The sequence below is a fragment of the Aspergillus lucknowensis genome (assembly GCF_044049455.1).
Source record: "Aspergillus lucknowensis strain CBS 449.75 chromosome Unknown BJX67scaffold_1, whole genome shotgun sequence".
Taxonomy (NCBI): domain Eukaryota; kingdom Fungi; phylum Ascomycota; class Eurotiomycetes; order Eurotiales; family Aspergillaceae; genus Aspergillus; species Aspergillus lucknowensis.
The window spans coordinates 1595971-1614572 of NW_027263545.1; the positions used below are offsets into that span (position 1 = coordinate 1595971).

The 18602-nt window shown below is 52.1% G+C and overlaps 5 protein-coding genes across 5 annotated transcripts; 1 reads left to right on the plus strand and 4 right to left on the minus strand.

The window, feature by feature from the left end:
- Nucleotides 1–40: 40 nt before the first annotated feature.
- trpB (tryptophan synthase TRP5) lies at nucleotides 41–3119 on the minus strand. Its single transcript, XM_071025387.1, has 3 exons — nucleotides 2636–3119; nucleotides 2238–2541; nucleotides 41–2157 (listed from the first exon to the last, which is right to left on the minus strand). Exons 1-3 carry the CDS (start codon nucleotides 2769–2771, stop codon nucleotides 426–428), a joined length of 2172 nt encoding a protein of 723 aa, XP_070891797.1. The 5' UTR covers nucleotides 2772–3119; the 3' UTR covers nucleotides 41–425.
- Nucleotides 2552–3748, plus strand: BJX67DRAFT_19777 (uncharacterized protein). Its single transcript, XM_071025414.1, has one exon. The coding sequence runs from the start codon at nucleotides 2881–2883 to the stop codon at nucleotides 3595–3597; it is 717 nt and encodes a 238-aa protein (XP_070891798.1). The 5' UTR covers nucleotides 2552–2880; the 3' UTR covers nucleotides 3598–3748.
- Nucleotides 3684–5996, minus strand: medA (transcriptional regulator medA; the record flags this gene model as incomplete). Its single annotated transcript, XM_071034153.1, has 3 exons — nucleotides 3684–4327; nucleotides 4392–5869; nucleotides 5957–5996. 3 exons carry the CDS (start codon nucleotides 5994–5996, stop codon nucleotides 3899–3901), a joined length of 1947 nt encoding a protein of 648 aa, XP_070891799.1. The 3' UTR covers nucleotides 3684–3898.
- Nucleotides 5997–14758: 8762 nt separating this feature from the next.
- On the minus strand, nucleotides 14759–15519 carry BJX67DRAFT_20555 (uncharacterized protein). The gene is made up of 2 exons (XM_071025509.1): nucleotides 15488–15519; nucleotides 14759–15415 (listed from the first exon to the last, which is right to left on the minus strand). Exon 2 carries the CDS (start codon nucleotides 15278–15280, stop codon nucleotides 14900–14902), a length of 381 nt encoding a protein of 126 aa, XP_070891800.1. The 5' UTR covers nucleotides 15281–15415; nucleotides 15488–15519; the 3' UTR covers nucleotides 14759–14899.
- On the minus strand, nucleotides 15344–16503 carry BJX67DRAFT_376606 (putative alcohol dehydrogenase; the record flags this gene model as incomplete). Its single annotated transcript, XM_071031910.1, has 2 exons — nucleotides 15344–15640; nucleotides 15703–16503. The coding sequence occupies 2 exons, from the start codon at nucleotides 16501–16503 to the stop codon at nucleotides 15344–15346; spliced, it is 1098 nt and encodes a 365-aa protein (XP_070891801.1).
- Nucleotides 16504–18602: the final 2099 nt, after the last annotated feature.

Below are 18602 nucleotides of genomic sequence, written 5' to 3' on the forward strand. Positions count from 1 at the left end.
CTTGTAAGTACCTGGAATAGGCTTAGATATACAGCACTGTTCGTGTTTAGCTAAACCATACACAGACAGTATGGAAAGATGCAATATGAACAAGAATGAATCCATTACGCTCTATCAATCCTTCATCAAATCAATGAACAAAACTCGCTTTTAGGAGACTATACATCGCGAATATCAAGCCCCATAAGAGAAAGGAATATAGACGGCGCAGAAGATGTAGATAACGAATCAAGCCAGGAGATAGGATAGGAAGGGTAGGCCCAGAACGGGAAGTCCACCTCTTTTTCTTTTAGATAGATACCTTTGTCCTGGCCCTCTTTTTTTGTCTCTCTATTCACCATTCCTCCGGAATAGGTTTTGTTTGTTTCGTTCCTTCTATTTCTTTCTGCACGTAGGTCTATTTCCACGGATAGGACGTGGCTGGCTTAGAAGCGCAAGTCCCAGCCAATTTGGGGACCGAGTTTGGGGAGTGACTCGGCGACGCTCTCGACGTCCTTGTCGCCTCTCCCGCTGAGGGTAAGGACGATGTTCTTGTCCTTCCCTAAGGACTTAGCGAGCTCGATAGCGCCCCAGATGGCGTGCGATGACTCAAGGGCCGGGATGATACCCTCTGTTTGAGACAAGGTGCGGAATCCAGAGAGGGCCTGGGCGTCTGTGGCGGCGATGAAGTGGGCGCGGTCGCTGTCTTTCCAGCTGCTCAGCTCGGGGCCGACACCGGGGTAGTCCAGACCGGCGGAGATGGAGTGGGTATCGGAGATTTGGCCGTGCTCGTCTTGGAGGACGTAGGTGCGGACTCCGTGCAACACGCCCTTGCTGCCGCCGGAGAGGGTGGCCGAGTGCCGGTTTGTCTCGACGCCGTCACCGCCGGCTTCGACGCCGAGGAGCTTGACGCTGAGGTCCTTGGAGAATGGGTAGAAGCTACCCACGGCGTTGCTGCCGCCGCCAACACAGGCGACTACGGCATCTGGGAGCTTGCCGATTTGTTCCTGCATTTGCTGCTTGGTCTCGTTGCCGATCACTGATTGGAACGTACGCACGATTGTCGGGAATGGGTGCGGGCCGATGGCGGAGCCAATGATGTAGTGGGTTGTATCGAGGTCAACGACCCAGGCACGGAGAGCCTCGTTGACCGCGTCTCGCAGGGTTCGGCTACCAGCTTCAACTGCAACCACAGAAGCACCGAGGAGCTTCATACGGAAGACGTTGAGCGCCTGGCGGCGGACATCCTCCGCGCCCATGTAAACGACGCACTTCAGGCCAAACTTAGCACAGACAGTCGCAGTCGCGACACCGTGCTGACCAGCACCGGTCTCTGCAATGATTCTCGTCTTACCGAGGCGTCGGGCAAGGAGGATCTGGCCTAGCGCGTTGTTTATCTTGTGGCTGCCAGTGTGGTTTAGATCCTCACGCTTCAGCCAGATGTTCGCACCTCCGACGTGCTCGGTCAGACGATCCGCGAGATGAAGGCTGCTAGGTCGCCCCATGTAGGGGTAGTATGAGCGGTATTCTTCCCAGAAGGAAGGGTCGTTGAGAGCCTGCTCAAAGCCGCGCTCCAATTCGGCCAAGCAGTCCATGAGAGACTCGGGGACATACTGGCCACCAAACTCGCCAAAACGCGCGGGTGAGGCAGAAGGGTCCCCAGCACCATTAAGAGCTTCGAGCTGATCTCCCAGCCCAGGCCCTGAGGGTGCGTCATCCTCGGTGATGACATCGGTAGGTTGCGAGATGGGAGGGGATTCAACCTTCCAGACAGGTTCCAGCACGTTGACCTCGCGGGTCAAGACCCCTTTAGCATCTCTTTCCAGTCTACGGCCAGTGACGCTGGACAGGTATTCTTCCGCACACTGAGCCGCCTGGCCAGCAGGGGCTTCACCAAGGACAGTTATAATCTGGCTGCCAATAACAACTCCTTCGGAAATGTCCTGCACATTAAGGAAGTGCTCGCGGGTGCTGACACCGAAGCCCAGCGCGGTAGGCACATTCCCAGACCACTTGTGAACGCGCGAAAGAAGCTCGGGGAGATTTGAGCTGAGCTTTCCTGTGGCACCTGTGACACCCATTCTCGAGACAACGTAGATGAACGAATCGGCGATCTTGCAGAGGAGCTTCATGCGGGACTCGGATGTGGCGGGAGCGATCAGAGGGACGTAGGAAAGACTACCGCCTCAAAATTAGCACATTGCATATTCAATGGTTTCCAGAAGGGACGCAAAGCAGTACGCAAAGTATCAACATACCCAGCGCTCGTGCAGAGATCCCTGAACCGGACTGCCTCCTCCGGGGGAAGATCGACCATGATGAAGCCATTGACGCCCGCCGCTTTACAATCCCTGAGCATACGCTCCTCACCGTAACGCAGCATCGGGTTATAGTAGCCCATCAGAAGAAGAGGCGCCTTAAGGCCACGGTTTCTCGCTGAGCGAACCATCTCCAACACTGTCGTGACGGTGACGCCATTGGCGAGAGCCTTCGTGTTGGCTTTTTGAATAGTAGGTCCATCGGCAATTGGATCTGTAAAGGGGATGCCCAGTTCGATGACGTCTACAATTGACTCAATATCGTTAGTATACAGCTTTCTGGGGAGAGGCAAAAAAAATGCAGCTGAATGAGTCAAGAGACGAGTCGAGTAACGCACCGGCACCTCCATTCTCCAACCCAATGAGTACATCAACGGATTCTTCAATGGTGGGGAATCCAGCGGTAACGTAGGCGACCAAAGCAGCCCGCTTTTCCCGCGTAGCTTGGGCGAAGGTCTCCTTGATATGCTCCATGATGGGAGGCGGGGGTGGGGTCGGAGGGGAAAGGGATATTTGGGGGGGAGCAGGACAATAGGGAAGATAAAGAGAGAAAGGAGGATTTATAACGGAGGGAGAATAAAGAATGACTCAAAAGCAGAACAATTGGAGAGAAAAGGGAGAGGGAGAGGAGAAAAGCAGGGGGGTTCCTCCGGCGTTGAGTCACCGTCTTGTTGCAGCCCACATCGATCATTCGAATATCAAAAGTCCTTGCCGCAGCAGGTCACGTGGCCACAGTGGCGATAAGATAAGACTCTGCTTTCCATACCGTACCGTATTATACACACCGATCCCGGCGACATGTACGAGTATGACCAGCAAGCCGCAGCAGGAAGAGGTTGAGCGTGGAGAGAGGAGGGCAAGAGGAAACAATCAACTTCAAATCACTATGATGATGGTAACATTAAGCATATTGCATATTAGTACCCACCATCCACAGGCACTTCGAACTTGGTTAAAATCGCCGACAAGGCAGAAACCAAATCGAGAACGAGACAACGCCAAAGCTATGCAACAGAGAGCCCCAGCCAGGTATGAGCGAGCCGTGGTCTGGAAGCTCCAATATATCAGCAAACACGCATGCAGAAGACAGCAAACAATCACAAAAAGCCCAATAGAGGTATCCCAAACTCAAGAACGCTTTCCACACTTTTGCAACCCAAATATTATCCATCCAAATGATGGTATCCCAGACCTGCTAGTTGATAAGGAAAGACAGCAGCGCCAACCCATGCCACATAGTTGTACATGTTTCGTAAAGGAATGGTACCCCAATGCCCCGTGTATAATGCAAAGTGTTTGAAGGAATGGACAACAGATCATCTATAATGCATCATGTCAACGTGAAAAAAAAAAGTCAGAAAAACGTGGGGCATCAAGACATGAGAGTTCTTAAGGAGAGACGTGAAATCGTTGCAGATAATCATGAGGCAAAACCATAGCCGGATGAGGAGTCCCCGTATGCAAGACGTCATTAAAACCCAGCGCCATGGTATCAAAGGAGCGACGATAAAGTGTGGAGAAACGCAAAAGGGAAAAAAAAAATGCTCAAGCAAATAACTCCGGAGAATGCAATCGATCAAGAAGACAAGAACCGCGGCTTGTTAGTGTCCCTGGGGATGCCCCGGCAGAGAGTATGTCATTGGAGCCATATAGTAACTGCTGGTGTTTCCACCAACGGTCGTAGGCGCGGCAAAAGAACCGAGTTCCCAGGCTCGCGTGACGGGGGCTGCGTGCGTGAGTTGACTCTGGTGGCAGACGGCAGGGTAAGAGTACGGTGAAGTCATCGCTGCGTACGGTTGGCTGGCAGCTGGCAGGATTGTCCGAGCGGGCCCATCAACTTCAGTTGGGGGCGAGTAGGCAGGAGCTACCATACTGGTGTGGTAGCTGCTCGAAGGGGTGCCGTCAGAGACGGACTGAGGAGAAGTCGAGTTCAGAGCCTCAGTTCCAGAATCGGATGCAGCGCCAGTGCTCGGGTAGTTCGACCCGATGGGGGTAGGCAGGGCCCCGGCAGTGGACGAGTAGCTTGCAGACTAAAAAAACAGGTATGTTAGCAAGATTGGTGCAGACCGGAACAATTCCGAGCAGGGTACTAACGTATTTCCCAATGATCTTCTTGAGGGCGTGGCTGAGAATCCTCCATGGAAAGACTTTCACATCTTTCTCTATGTTTCTCGGCTTCGGGGCGGGAAATCCCATAATGACTTTGAAGAAATCCTCGCTATCGGCTTTAGACTTAGACACAGTGAGCGGCCGGAACCCCTCCAAGTTGCGACGAATCCGGTTCTTCTCTTCCACGGTGAATCGAACTGCGACGAGAGACTCAAGGAGGTAGATAGTGTCCACGCTGGTGACGAAACACTCGTCCTTGCCACTCCAGTAGATACAGCTGATGCAGATGCTGTTTGGAGCCCGCTCTTCAGGAGTCACGGGCTTGAAATCAGTATGAATAGTGCTGCCACTCTGCATCCTAGTGAACTGGACGAGACGACGCTTAGCCTCAACTTCCTCCTGGGTCCAGTTCTGTGCCATGCTGTCCAAGTCACCATTGAGTTTCAGGATCGCTTTAGACGGATACATTGCATAGGGGTTGAAGGACTGCGTCTGTGGCAAGCCATTGGACTGCTGCAAAGTAGAGGTACGAATGAGAGTCGGATTCGAGATTCGTGCTGGCGAGGACGGCTTTGGCTGGCAGACACCGTGGGAAACCGTGTATCCATTACCCCTCTGCTCGTGTCCTACTGAGAGGAAAGATGGGCTCCATGATGGAGCGGTTGGGGACGGCGCACGAATCGAAGGCTGCGAATTCGCCGGTGAAGTCGTATACTGCTGCGCAGGGGCTATTCTAGGGGATGACCCTGTCTGATAAGGAGGGAACCCATTCATAGAAGGAAGTGGCTGCATGTACGGCGAGTATGGATTGTAGTTTGACGGCTCCTCTTTGATCTGTACTGGGAGAGTCGAGGCGCGCTTGATCGGTCGAGAGAGAGGATCAGAGACGGACGAAATGCGTCTCTTTCGATTCTCATCAGACGGCGACTTCTGACCGGTGTGCTCGTAAGTATAGACACCGACTTGGAGAGTTGTGGAATGGCGCCCGTTCTGACCGTCCATAGCAACCTGGAGAGGCACCGCTAGGGAGGGTGACCCAGTAGAGACGAAGGGCGGGGTGTCAACGGATAGGACATATTGGAAGGAAGAAGCCTCAAATCCCAAAAAGTGTGGATTACACTCGCACCTCTTTGACCCAAAGACGATGTAGATTGTTGCATAGGATGATGTATGAAGGTCATATGGGGATTGAATTTGCACGAACACCCTCGTTCCCTCCGAACCTCTCTGGGGCGAGTATGAGATGACCTCTGGCAACTGACGATGCTCTGCATTGATCATAGGAGACTGCTCGTCCTCGTAGGAGCTGGCGTATTCATGCTTTGCCATGTATGGAACACAATCCGATATCTGACTCACATGGTCGGCCATCGGGGACGGGACAAGGGGGGTCGACACGTAGGGAGTCTGGCCGTATGTGGAATACGATGCACCATCCTGCAGAGACTGGGTGGAATCACAATCTAAATAACCATCAGCATTCTCACTTCCTGTGTCTGACAGAAATTTGGTGGCGTATGTCCAAGTGGAACAGTCTTGTTGGGATTCACCTAGCAGGGCCGCTTGGTGGGGTTTCTGGAAAGCAGACATCGACAGGATGGGCTCAGACTTGGCCAACAGGCCGTCTGAAAGCACGCCAAAAAATTGGGACTCTTCAGGATCCGAGAAATCCAACGTCTCGTCCAGTATTAAAGGCGTTTGGAAATCCGGATCGAACTGTAAAACAACAAGTCTCAGTACAAACTCATATGCCAGGGGTCTGAGAACGAGAACGACAGAGTCGGTCTTCAGCAAGGCGGAGCTTAAATCATGATTCGAATTTCGAAGGGGGCGAGTATAGAGCGTAGAAGGGAAACAGACGGTGGTAATTGGGTAGCGGGTGAGAAACAGACGTGTGCAGATCGAACTCACCAAAACACCGTGTGTCTTCGAGTAAGCCAGCTTGAAGGTGTTGCAGAAGCTGCAACGAAACACAACAGCCTAAAAAAGCGAATGACAGTGAATTTATTCTGGGAAAAAACGATAGAACGCCGGGGAAGCCGCAGAAAGCTCTCCGAGACAAAAACGAGCGACGAGACGAAGCGAGTGTCAGACGCAGTGAGAACGGTGGAAATGACGACTTTGAGTCGGCGGCCAGTGCCCAACGATCGAGACTGAAACTGGGTGTGGATGGTTGCAGGTGGAGGCCAGATACAAGACACCCTATCGATAGATATTTCACAAGCACCTATAGGAGACCGATTTCCATTGAAGGGCAGAATATAGACTCTCGTTGCGGTCAGGCCGGATGGGCCAGGATTGAAGGTTTGTGGCCGGGTTTCAGAAAGCGAGCGGATTGGGAAGCCGGCAGAGGCAAAAAGACACTCAGAGTGTCTCTGGTCTATATTTCCTCCTCTCAAAGCGAAAGAATGGGTTTCACTGCTGTTCGGGTCGACAAGATTCAGGGCCGAATACAAGTCGGGTGATGAACTACCCACCTTGTAAGAACCACACAGAGGCGAGAAAATCGGGTTGCTGCATCGACCAGCAGGACTTACCAGAGTTGATAGAGAATCAAAGCCCGTCACTGAGGATCTCAGAAAGCTAATATGCGAAATTTTCGCGGGTAGGAAACGACTGACGAAACGGCCTGCCGCGAAAACAATGTCAACAACAAACGCCAAACCCTAAATGAAGAATATCGCAGGGGGAAATGGCACAGTTTGTGTGGGCCATCGCCGACCTTCATCTTGTTCGGGCGTCCCCTTCAAGGCACGACTTCGACAAAGTAAGGAGGTAAATGAAAGGAGATGCGAAGGGGAGCACATGCAAGGCACCACAGTGGCGAAGGAAATGAAAGGGACCCTGCTCACTAACCTTAACAAACCAAAGCCTTCTTCCGTAGACTCCAATAAGTGGTGTCCTTAACCGAGACAAGGCTCCACGTCAGTTAGGTCCAGTTCGAACTTCGTGAAGCGACGGCGGCCGGCAGAAGGTACAGTGTTGGTAGACTGAGACTGCCAGAGCTCCACTATTCCGAGTAAGAGAGAGTTGGAGGCTCGATGAATACACCTAAGAACCGAGAACAGGCGCTGATGGTGATAAGAAGCGCGATTCGGCGATTGTTTCAGTCGCACCGTCCACGGAACAAACGGGGTGTCGCAACAGCGAGGGAGAGCCTAGAGTCGAACACAAACGCGCGATTCGAGGTCTGCACCACGCAAGACGAACTGGCTGTCAGTAATCCGAGACAAGAACGCTCTTGAGGCGGTACTGGATTGTCGATTCTACCTCTTCCTCGAGAGTCGAGCGGCGTGGGGAGAGTAAAGCTGTAAGCAAAAAGCAAGAGCGAGAGTCGTCCAACGATGAGCGAGCGCGTCGAGATGCGTAATGATTAGAAATTAGGGTGTCCAGTTCAAGGTTCTTCGAGGTCGTCTTGGGGTCCTCGTAAGATTTGAAATTGACCTTAGGTGGTTATATTCTTCAAGTGATTTTGTTTTTCTCTGATGTGTTACTTCTTGATCAACACCAACGTAGCGAACGTAAGATTACTTCGATGCCAAACCAAGCGAGTGTGATAGCGAGCGAATGTTAGCGAATGAATAGAAAGCGACGAGGATATTCAAGGGGGTGCTTATGATGCCATAACAGTAGAAGTTATGGGAGGAGGAGGGGAGGAAATCTGAGGAGAGTGAAGCAGGTGAGGATGGAGGAGTCGAAGGATTTAAGGTGAGCAAAGCGAGCGAGTACCCAAAGAAGGCGGGATGGATAAAAAAGGAAAAGGAAAAAGAAAAGCCAGGGCAGCAGGACAAGGAGGAGATAATTATTATGCTTCGCTTTTTTCTGCACTAAGGCCGACGAGGAGTTGGCGAGGAAGTCGCAGCACGCTGGACGGAGGAGTGTGGCGGGGGTTCTTCACGAAGCGTTGTTGACTCGACACCTGCATCAGACAAGGGTATTTGATGGTTCGTTTCTGCGATATAATTCGCGCTCCTCTTAAGAGGCCTTTTTAATAATTATTATTTATTTATTTATTTATCTAGCCCTCTGGACGTCTCCGCACAGCACCGCCATTCAAGTTGCCAACCCATGACAGAGTCGGTCCTCGAGCCTGTTTCCATGAAACGACCACCAGGGGTTCCGAGGTTGAGGCACTCTTCCTTTCCTTCACTCGTGAGGTCACGGGAGGAGGACAGCCTTCGACGCGGCGAGAGACTCTGGTCATGACCCCATCAAAGATTCATGGTTTATTCTTAGACGAATCCTCCACTTGTCTCTGCGACTCCATCCAGGAACTAAGCCACGAAGAGACTAGGAGGAATTGTCTGCTTCCCTCCCAAGTTCGCACCGTTCAGGCGGTCCACGCCGCTCAGCAGTGGACCCTCTGGAGAAAGACGAGTCAACCACTCGGAAGGAGAGGCCGCAGGATGTCTATTTATTCTGAACGTCGCCATGTCAAACTTCTTTGGGCATCGAAATGGACCCCAGCTTTCCACAACCCTGAATCCAGGTCGACGGAGCGTGTTTCTGATTGAAAAGTAAAGGCGTGGTCCTTGTATTATTACCTGAAACGAGCTGGAGGAAAGTTTCGCAAACTTTTTGAGGTCCTCTGCCCTGTCACTTGCAAGTTTCGTCCGGAAGGGGAGATGGAGAAGGCGTTCAGTCATTCCACTCCCCACTTTGGCCGTCCCTTTCTCCCCATTCCTTCCTTTCTTTCTCCTTCTTCAATGATATCATGGGGAACTCCCCCGGACCCGTGGGCGGAGAATCTCCTCTTTTGGCTCGCGAGACTGTCTTTGACCACAAGGTGGTGAAAACAGGACGGAGCTCCAAGTCATCAATACTCTTCGTGGTTTGAGTCATAATAATGATTCTTTCGAAAGTCTTCTCGAAGCACACCCATTCATGGCAGTGAAAAATTGACCTGATCATGGGAGAATTCTGCCATGCTCCCCCACTGGCAAGAACCGGCCTCTAGGGCCGGGCAACCCCCTTTCCCTTTTAGGCAACCACGTCGGCTGTCCGGTCCACAGTAGGCTGCCACCAAACAATCATCATGATTCCTTTCCGACGAACTTCTGATTTTGGAGCCTTTCACCATGCCCATCTTCTTCATTATTTCCTTCCCCCGCTGTCAATGAACTGCTTCTGAATTGGTTTTTCTCAAGGAAGAGTTCCCCACTAAAAGGCCCTCTGCAACCAACCCCGAAGAGCAGCATCGCTTGTGAGACGGGTTTGAAAAGCAGACAGTGTCTGATCTGGCGACGACAGGCAGACACGAGCACGGACTTCACCTTGACCAAGCCAGAATTGTCATTTGATCGAACTGTTGTCCAAAGCATGCGGTCCTGCATAACATGAATCGCTGTTTGTCCACGCTGTCGCAGTACCTCCACCAAGACAATGACAATTCGAAGTCTCTGAGTCGAGGAGACCAGACAGAGCCTCACCAGCGACTGAGAGGATTTCTCGTCTCCCTCATCTTCCCGAGATTCCCGATGTCAGCAGCACCCAGAGGACCAGCCCACCTCCAAACAAAACCTCCCATGGTTGCTTTCCGCTAGACCAGATCGAGCTGGTGGCCGCTTGGCGAGGGGATCAAAGCTGCTAAACATAGCAAAGTTCCCACGCGACGCAAGGCCCAGTCCATATTATTGGAGGGAAGCAAGTCAGATGTGGAGTCCGTCCACCAACACCACTCCCACTGGTGCATCCAGGTCTCCTTCGAATCCTCCGTCTCGTTTTTGGGCGCGCTCATTCGCCCGGAAAATGGTACGATGGGAAACGAGGGAAGGTTGCACTGAGGAAGGAATGGTAGCACCACGACCAGGGTCACGCTGCGGTGTGACCATGAAGATGAGCAGGTGGATTGCCTTCAATTTGAGGTTCAATTCAAGTTCAGGTTGTTCGAGCAGGTCCACACCCAGCTGAAAGACAGTCCTCGGCCCCCGTAGAGACCACATTGGCACCCGTCGCCGTGGAACACCAAACAACAATCTAATTTTCAGAGTCTTGAGACTTTCAAAAAAAAACACAAAACCCAGGAAGGAACAAAAAGGAAATTCCCAGTGGCCCACAGGTTCTCAGTCAATCGTCACGAGGGATGGGATGACCCCATCCTCGCAGCCCTCTCCAAGGCAAGGAAGACCTTCAGCAGGGCCAACCATCCCTGCTTGACCAAAGATGGATCCGAGACGAGATTTCCAAGTGAAGCAAAATCCCGGTTCACTGAAGAACCAGGCAAAGAAAATACGAGCCGTTTGGCTCTCTGATCTCATCTTCTCCAATTTTCTTTCCCATCCTGGTCAAGCTGTCATGCGGTGGATCCGAGATGATCCGCATGGCGAACTTGGCTCCGCTGGCCCCGAATCGGCTGGCAGGCCGATGGCATCATTCCTCGTTGTCAGGAAGATCGATTTTTGGGCTCACAAACATCTGGGTTTCGTGAGGATCAGTGGAATCAAAAATGGTGACCCGTCCGGAAATGAGGGGAAGGGAACGGCGCGTTTTGTCCGGGTGATCAATACAGCCAACAGTCAGAGATGAGCCGAGCCATGGTGACAAGCTCTTCAATGATGAGAAAAACGCAAGTGGCTTTCATAAACATTATTGAATTGACCACTCCTTCGCGCCCCACGAATGGAAGGGTCGATGCTTCCAAGAAGAAACACAGTTTTCGCTTCGAAGTTCGGTTCCAATTCGTCGAAGGTTCTGATCGAAATCCCAAGCTGCACCGCCACTCTTTGTCCACCGGAAGAACTTCGGATTTGGGACCCAATCTTGCTGAGCATGATGGGGTCCTCCACAGACGAACACAAGATGCAGCCGGGACATGATCTGGCCGTCCCACACACGTGAGCTTGGAGTGGCTTCAGATTCCACCATCACGGAGATCCTGGTGCTCGAGCGCAATGCAGAAGATTGATAGCAATGATTTAGAGTAATAATGAAGATTGAATCCCTTCCAAGAGCCTTTACCCACAGCCAGACGCGGGGCACTCGGTCGACCCAAAGACTTCCTCAAAAATTTTTTTACCCTTCTCCCCTTGAGCAGAAGGCGAAGTCATCAGCAACCAAGCTGAATCACGCTCCCGAGGGCTGCCTCCCCCAAGTCTCACAGATCCAACAAGCTGGAACCCGAGCAACGAACTCCAGGGAGGTTACCATAAGGTTACACACCACTGCCTCAGGATCGTCAATGCCAGATCCAGGCAGTTAGCCACGACCATGTAACCTCGCGCATCGCAGCACTTGGCACTCGACAAAGGCTCAGGGCAGGGCGATCTCCAACTCAGCCTCCCACCATCACACCAATCCCGCTGCACAAGAGGCTTATTTGTCTGCATTTCGCAAGCCTCGCAAGCTTTCGAAATCTGCCGGGCCTGATCAACATCGGCCCCAACGGTGAGCAGTGCACCTTGCATTGCAGACGTCCACAACAAAGCACCGCCCACCTCAGCTCCAGCCAGGGCAGGGCAGGGCTTCTTTCATTGTCCCTCGCGTCCTGCAGGGAGGTGAGCTCTGGCCCCAGGTCAGGCACGCCGCAATGGATAACCTCCAACTCTGAACTCGGTCAGGCTGGAGCGTGACGCGGGCGCTTCTTACTCATCGGCATGGTGCCGGAATTTCCCCATTCCTCCTGCAACCTCTGACGATCGATCGGCACGTTTCGTCGTCCGAGGCCCGACCAAAGGAGCGCAACGTCAATCCAGAAAGAGGTTTCTTCTTTGTCGATTGGCACGTTCCTGGCAATCATGCTTGGACAAGATCGCTTGTCTGTCTTCTCTGTCAAGAACAACCAGCAAAAGCCTTCCTTCTGCGCCGGCCAACGGTGGACAGGCCGTGCGATAAGGCCGACCCTGCAGATGGGATGATCGCTTGCCTGCAAGCCGAGGGATGGTAGTGTATCCTTGAGCGTGTTTGCTCGGTTGCTCTTCGCATCGTTACCGAGCAAAGACCACCCAAGAATACCCCCCAACGATCTTCGTTAATACCGCCTTCTCCTTCCCAGCCCAGGGGAAAGAATGAAGGACAGACAAGACGGCAATCCCGAACAAAAGGGGGACCAACACTCGATGATCGTCCCAGGCTATGCTTTGCATGAGATCCATTTCCTTAGTCGCGCTAACTCGAAACAACCAACTGTCTCACTTGCAGAGTGAAACACGGGACTTTGGTTCCTCGTTGAAGGTTGCCCATGAATGAACCCCGACCCATTGGATTTGGAATTGGAGGATGAGCTCAGCAACGAGTTCAGATCCCTAGCCGCAAGGCGAGACAAGCATTGGTATGAACGTCAATTCAGGTCGAGGCGCAGAGCCGAACCCATCCGCGATTTTCATTCATTGGAATTGATACTTCGGTGGACAATGTCTGTTCCTTCCTTCGAGAAACTCGGAATCCGGAGCTTTCGATGTTATTAATAGCTTCGTTTGGCTTCGTTTGGCTTCGGTGTCGGCGTCGGCATCGGCGGTGGCCCAACCACTCCGCCGAAGCCTCGATCGACTGCACTGGTCTCGGGGGAGAGAACGCGCAGCAGAGAATGATATGATTTGGAATCGGATCAGAGTCCTCTCGGTGCGATTATCATGAGAATCACAGTACGAATTGACTTTCGACCACACTTCAGGGCCAGAGCCAGAGCCAGAGCCAGAGCTTGAGCTTGCATCGAGCATTTGGACCAACTCTAACGCAGTTTTGACTTCTTTTTGCCTTGTGCGTTTCGACGTTCAAGGACCTCGGGAAGTTGGTTGCGTTTCTAATTTGGGTTTCGGGGTGGTTTTGGTCGAACTCCGGCCTGCTTTCGTCGTCAACGGCGTGGAGAGTTCGCTTGGACTGTTCCTGAGGAAGAATACGCAGAAAAGCGATCGCAGATGCCAGGGCAAGGAAGGACTTGTAGGACCCGTCGAAAGTAGGAAAGCTGTGCTACATGGAGGCGGTTTACCTAGCCATTCGTTAATACTATTTTTCTACCGTCAAGAGGAGGACAATTTGAATTTCAATGTAACTCAATTGGAGTGAATGCTCACTCGGTTATATATCCGTCCCCCTGTTGCATGTGCGTCTTCCGGTACACACGGCGAAAGAGGACCAGCCTCCAGAAGAACGCTCTTCTTCTTTACTCTCCCCTTTTCATCACCAAGATCAATTATTTCATGTTCACGTCGTTCTCTTGAGTGTGGTATCCCCAGGGCAGGAGACAGTCCTTGTGGGAAGCAGAACGAGCCGGGCTGGCGATGCTTCCACCCGCACCCATTGAGGAATACAGTATGAGTTGGAATATGCTCAGGATGAGGAGGCACACATATCAATGGGCAAGTCTCTCCTCAGATTCTTATGAGATGCTTTTGGGACGCTGGAACTCCAAAATCTATCGAGTGGTGTCTGGCTGGCCTCCACAACAACTTGGATCCCAACACCTCCCAACAGATCCTGTCCCCTGAACGACGGACCCCTTTTTGTGACAAAACAAATCTAAGAATGCTGCTCGAGTGACCCATCCTGTTCTCTCTGATGATAGGGCCAAACCAAGCGAGGGCGCAGGATGAACCCCAAACCACCAAAAAAAAAACGAGAAACATGGCCAGTGAGGGACAGCTTCACCACACGATCATCACTGGCAAAGATGAAATAACGACGAAAACAAGGATTCCGTGACAGCCAATTCCTTGTTCGGAAACGCCAGCGATGGCACCTTCGCTCAAGCCTTTCCCGATGGAGGAGTGCCTCTCAAAACGATTCGTCTGTTCCTGCCATGTCTCACATCCTCGTCTCAAATGAGCAACTCAGGCAGATGCTCCGCGCTCTGTCCCGAAAGAACCCGCATGCCGTTCGATTTCGACCGGCTGGCTGCTTCAGCAAATCTGTGAGCTCTCCTGGACGGTTCGGTGATAGCACACTGGGAAGAGTTTCCCCCAGAAGTGGTACATGCCCGGACGGACCGACTTTTTCGACGAGAGCCATCGTGCAAAGTTGCACTCTGTTCGATAGGGGTTCGTACTTCGTAGATGGACAATCTAATAGCATTAAGGGAACTGTGGGGAGGACTGAGCGCCCTGCTGGGGAACTTACCTCATAGTACCTCTGTAGGGCGGAGTGGTGCTGCGCTGAGAGGCCAAACGCCTTCTTCGTCACCGTTTCCATCTTGATCTTCTTTGCTGCCAACACGTATATCCTCGAGAGTGTGTCTCGGTCCAAGTCATCGTGGTCGCCGATGAGAAGGCCCCCGGGCATTTTCCAGCCATGTCTTTCATATATCGCTTCAATCAACCGAGTGAGAATATCGGCCTGCCATGTCGCTAAGAGATCGCCGTAGGAGGCATGCAAATGGCTCTTGAGCCTGGTTACGTCAAAGTGCAGTTGTATGCTCTCGGAACACAGTTGCTTCACTTTGCTTTCAAGGAGTTTATTGCTCGAAGTCAATTCTCTCAAGGCCACGCAGTACTTCTAGGAGCAACCACATTAGTTCGCAAACGTCACTTGGGTTTGCAGAGCGTCTTGGTTCAACTGCGATTCTACATTGGGCCATTGAGCAAGGCTTCCTCAGGCTTTGTCTTTTTCGAAGACGGCGTGATTTGCGAACGATAGAAGGACATCCCCGGCCCGAACTTTTCAACGATGTCGTTATTCATGATGGCGGACTCGGAGGCGGCAACGAAGCAAGGAGTGGACTCGCTGTTCGATAAAATAAGGTAATAACAGCCGCGATTGCTAAAGAATGAGGACGACTTTCCAGCTATGGTCCGGATAAGAAGGCCCCTGCAGAATGTTGGTGATACTGAGGGCGTGCTTCCTACGCAGGCAAGGAAAGGACGACCAACTCTCTCAGCGTGATCCGCCGTGGGAAAGAGCAAGTCGTACCAATACCTTTCGTTCTCGAGTTCATTCTCAACCATCAAAGCTGACTTGTTCTGCTGTACAAGATAGGTTATGAATGCGTTCTCTGCCCAGCCCCGGATCTAGAGCTTACTCCCCGAAGGTTTCCCGAACTCTATGACCAGCTTCCCAAACTGCTTGCTGTCCTTCATGTCCTGGAACAGTCCATCAAGGGCCGCGACATCGCTCAGCTCGGCCTGTACAACGCGGGAGACCACGGGGCGGACCTTATGTGTCTTGATGAACTCTACCATATCCTTAAACTCCTTGCGAGACCCCATGGTAGAGCCACGAACGTCGATATTCTTTAGGACGGCCTGCATCAAGAATGGCATAACAGGAGACACCGTCATTCCGTAGATGGAAAGAACACCACCGGCCTACAACGCATTAGCTTCGTACAGATATCAGAGATTGAATTGGGACACTATTCCGTCCATACCTTGAGCAGCCTAACCGACTTCTCAATAGAGTCACCACCGGCTCCGTCGATAACGGCGTCAAAGTTCTTCTTGCCCTTCGGAAGCAGGCTTAGCAGCTTCTTCTCCCATCCGTTCTCTTTATAATTTACACCGCCCTTGGCCCCCAGTTCTATAGATTTCTTGATCTTCTCCTCGCTAGAGCTAGTCACATAGACATCGGCACCGCGAGCAACAGCGAAGAGCAGGGCGAACAGCGCAACACCTCCACCAATTCCTGTGATCAGAACGGAAGCCCCTTTGCCTGAGTTCTGCTCTCCGGCTTTAACCACTAGAGCTCTCCAGCCAGTCAGGCCTGCAAGGGGGACGGCGGCTGCTTCAGCATCGGAGAGATGCTCGGGGGCCTCTTCGACTTCCGACTCTTCGATTGTGATATACTCCTGCAAGGTTCCTTTGCTATAGACTTTGGTCCCTCCCATAATCTTATAGCCTGTGGGATCTTCAGGGCCTTCGAGCGAGTCTTTCCACCCCACTCCAGGATTCAGGATAACCCGTTTCCCTTGCCATTGTCCGGGATTCCTCACGTCAGGGCCTGCTCCCACGACAGTTCCAACTCCATCTGCACCAAGCGGAACGTCAAAAGTTAAACCGGGATAGAGATGTTGTCGCAGAAAGACGTCGCGATGGTTAAGGGCCGCTGCAGACAATTTCACCAGCAGCTCGGAGCCCTGTGGGGTAGGTTGGGACAGAGTCTGAACGGCAAGGGGATAGTAGACCTTGCCGGGCTTCCCTTCAGCCTTGCCGAGGAAGACTGCTTTCGACATGGCGAATGAGTGTATGTATGGCTTTTTCAGTTGCAGGTCTCCGACCGAAAGAAGAGAGTCAATTGCAAATGAATGTGTTGAGCAGAGGTTGGGATTGAAATCTGATCACATCATCAAGAATGACGCTGTGCGGGGATGGGCTGGTGGTTATCAATAGCCGAGGCTCTCCGGCGCCTGGCTAGAAATCACAACAGGATTCTTTAACCATGTTCAATTGATCGGAGAATACCAACAACGCTGCAATTCGCTATGTATTTGCAGGGGCCAGGCATGAAAAGGATATATCGCGCAAGCGAAACAGCCCAAGGAGCAATGGGGGACAAAGCGGCAATGTTGCCTTGGTCGACCTGTTCTCCACCGCACTGTATATTGTGGACGATACCAAACCCAGAACCAGAATACAAATAGCAACAGAGCGCATTAGTATCTTGAGCGGCAGTATTGAAAATCATAATATGGCTCTTTTTGGCCGCATTCTGAGGCCTGGGGGGAGAAGGGACAGCAGCATGCCTGAGGAAACTGACCACCCCGAGGAAAGTGAAGTTGCTGTCGCGGCTCAACAGGGTCGTATAGGCGATGGCAGCGATGGTGGTATTCGCAATTGCTGTGCCGTGGATATGGATGACACTCTGCTGCGCTGAATCGACTGCCTCGCTGGGGATTATAGATATCGGTCCGCACGTGACGAATGACTTCTCCTCGCTTGTACCCGGTGCGAAGAGGCTTGCCCTCCCAGTACCAGGAGTATGGAAGGTCCTTGCTCCTTATCACTTTAGAAGAGCAGAAAAGAGGCATGATAAATGAGTCGGGCTAGGGAAGTATGGCTAGGTCGATGGAGGACGCAGTGGGCAAGACAGGCCGGCGTTTCTTGAACCCCAAGTCTCCTCGACTTCCTCAAGTATTTATCCCGTTTGCTTTCGGATCTACCAAGATACCATGTCCCTGCTCACGCCCTTGTCTTCACCTCTGTACTACATACAGCAAACATAAGGCGCATCTAGAATCTTCGGTGCTGGCCTTCGTGCGACAATCGGACAGGGATGTATTCGACAGGTGCCCAAAGCGGGGGCTCATGTTCCCAGATGCGATACAGCATAGGATAGGAAGAGTGCGGTGGAAAGCAAGAAGGGCACATATATCCTGCCACTAGCAGAGGGGTCACAAGGCTTATTATACCGTGAAACAGCAAGGCGAAACCATCGGTACGGGTATCTCACCTCCACACCTATCCCATGCGTCAAAAAAAAAAAACAATCATGGATCGTCCCCTCGACGGATAATATGATAATCCTGGGCGCTGGAAATGTAACTCGAACATACACCGAACAAGGCAGCGTTGACCGCAGCCGTTTTCAAAGGGTAACGGTGCTTCATGGGACCGACGCGTCCAGTTTTCAATAAAGGGTTGCAGAACGCGTCAGGGATAGGGCTGCAAGGTGTACACAGAGGCTGGGCCTGGATTGCGGAGATGGCATGTCAAATACATTCCAGGTCCTCCTCGCCATCGCCGATCGCGTTGAGTTCGTGGATTCTGAGCAGAACAACTTGGAGACTGCAGGACAATCGGATATTTGCATCCTATGGTTTCCTCTGGCATACGGGTGTGGTAGTGTGGCACCATCACCACCAGCAAGGCTGCTTTGTCGTCCGTCTCCGAGTGCTCAAGACTTTTGCAGAGATTAGATCGAATGAAACCAAATGCGGTTTCCGTCAACATTAAGTGCCGAATATCATGCGCGCAGGTTAGGCCTGTCGTTCTAGGCCGGACCCTCTAGATGAGGCGTGGAGGAGCTGCTTGTTGCCTGTGTCTTTTCGACGCAAAGCGAACAATCACTCGGGGTCTCCTCCGTTGTATCTGTCGAGGTTCCTGACAAGAATAAGAGACGTCCCGTAGACGAAGCGACATGTCGAGAAAGCAGTGTTTGAGGTTGCGTTTGCACCACCAGTGGCTTCCACGCGTGGCATTACCACGATGTCCGTTTGGCGGCAGGTTAAACCCACTCACTGTTTCCAAGGGTCGATGAAGCTCTTATGTAACTTTTGGCTGAAGGCCTATGAAGAGTCTAATGTCGATAACTCAAGAGCTTATCCTGGTTCTA

What these genes read in the sequence shown, in the direction of transcription:
- trpB (XM_071025387.1), bottom strand. Translation starts at nt 2,771, where the DNA reads ATGGAGCATATCAAGGAGACCTTCGCCCAAGCTACGCGGGAAAAGCGG. An exon ending in GTTGGAGAATGGAGGTGCCG is followed by an intron (nt 2,542 to 2,635) that starts GTGCGTTACTCG and finishes AGTCAATTGTAG; the next exon opens with ACGTCATCGAACTGGGCATC. An exon ending in GATCTCTGCACGAGCGCTGG is followed by an intron (nt 2,158 to 2,237) that starts GTATGTTGATAC and finishes TTGAGGCGGTAG; the next exon opens with TCTTTCCTACGTCCCTCTGA.
- BJX67DRAFT_19777 (XM_071025414.1), top strand. Translation starts at nt 2,881, where the DNA reads ATGACTCAAAAGCAGAACAATTGGAGAGAAAAGGGAGAGGGAGAGGAG.
- BJX67DRAFT_20555 (XM_071025509.1), bottom strand. Translation starts at nt 15,280, where the DNA reads ATGGTTGAGAATGAACTCGAGAACGAAAGGTATTGGTACGACTTGCTC.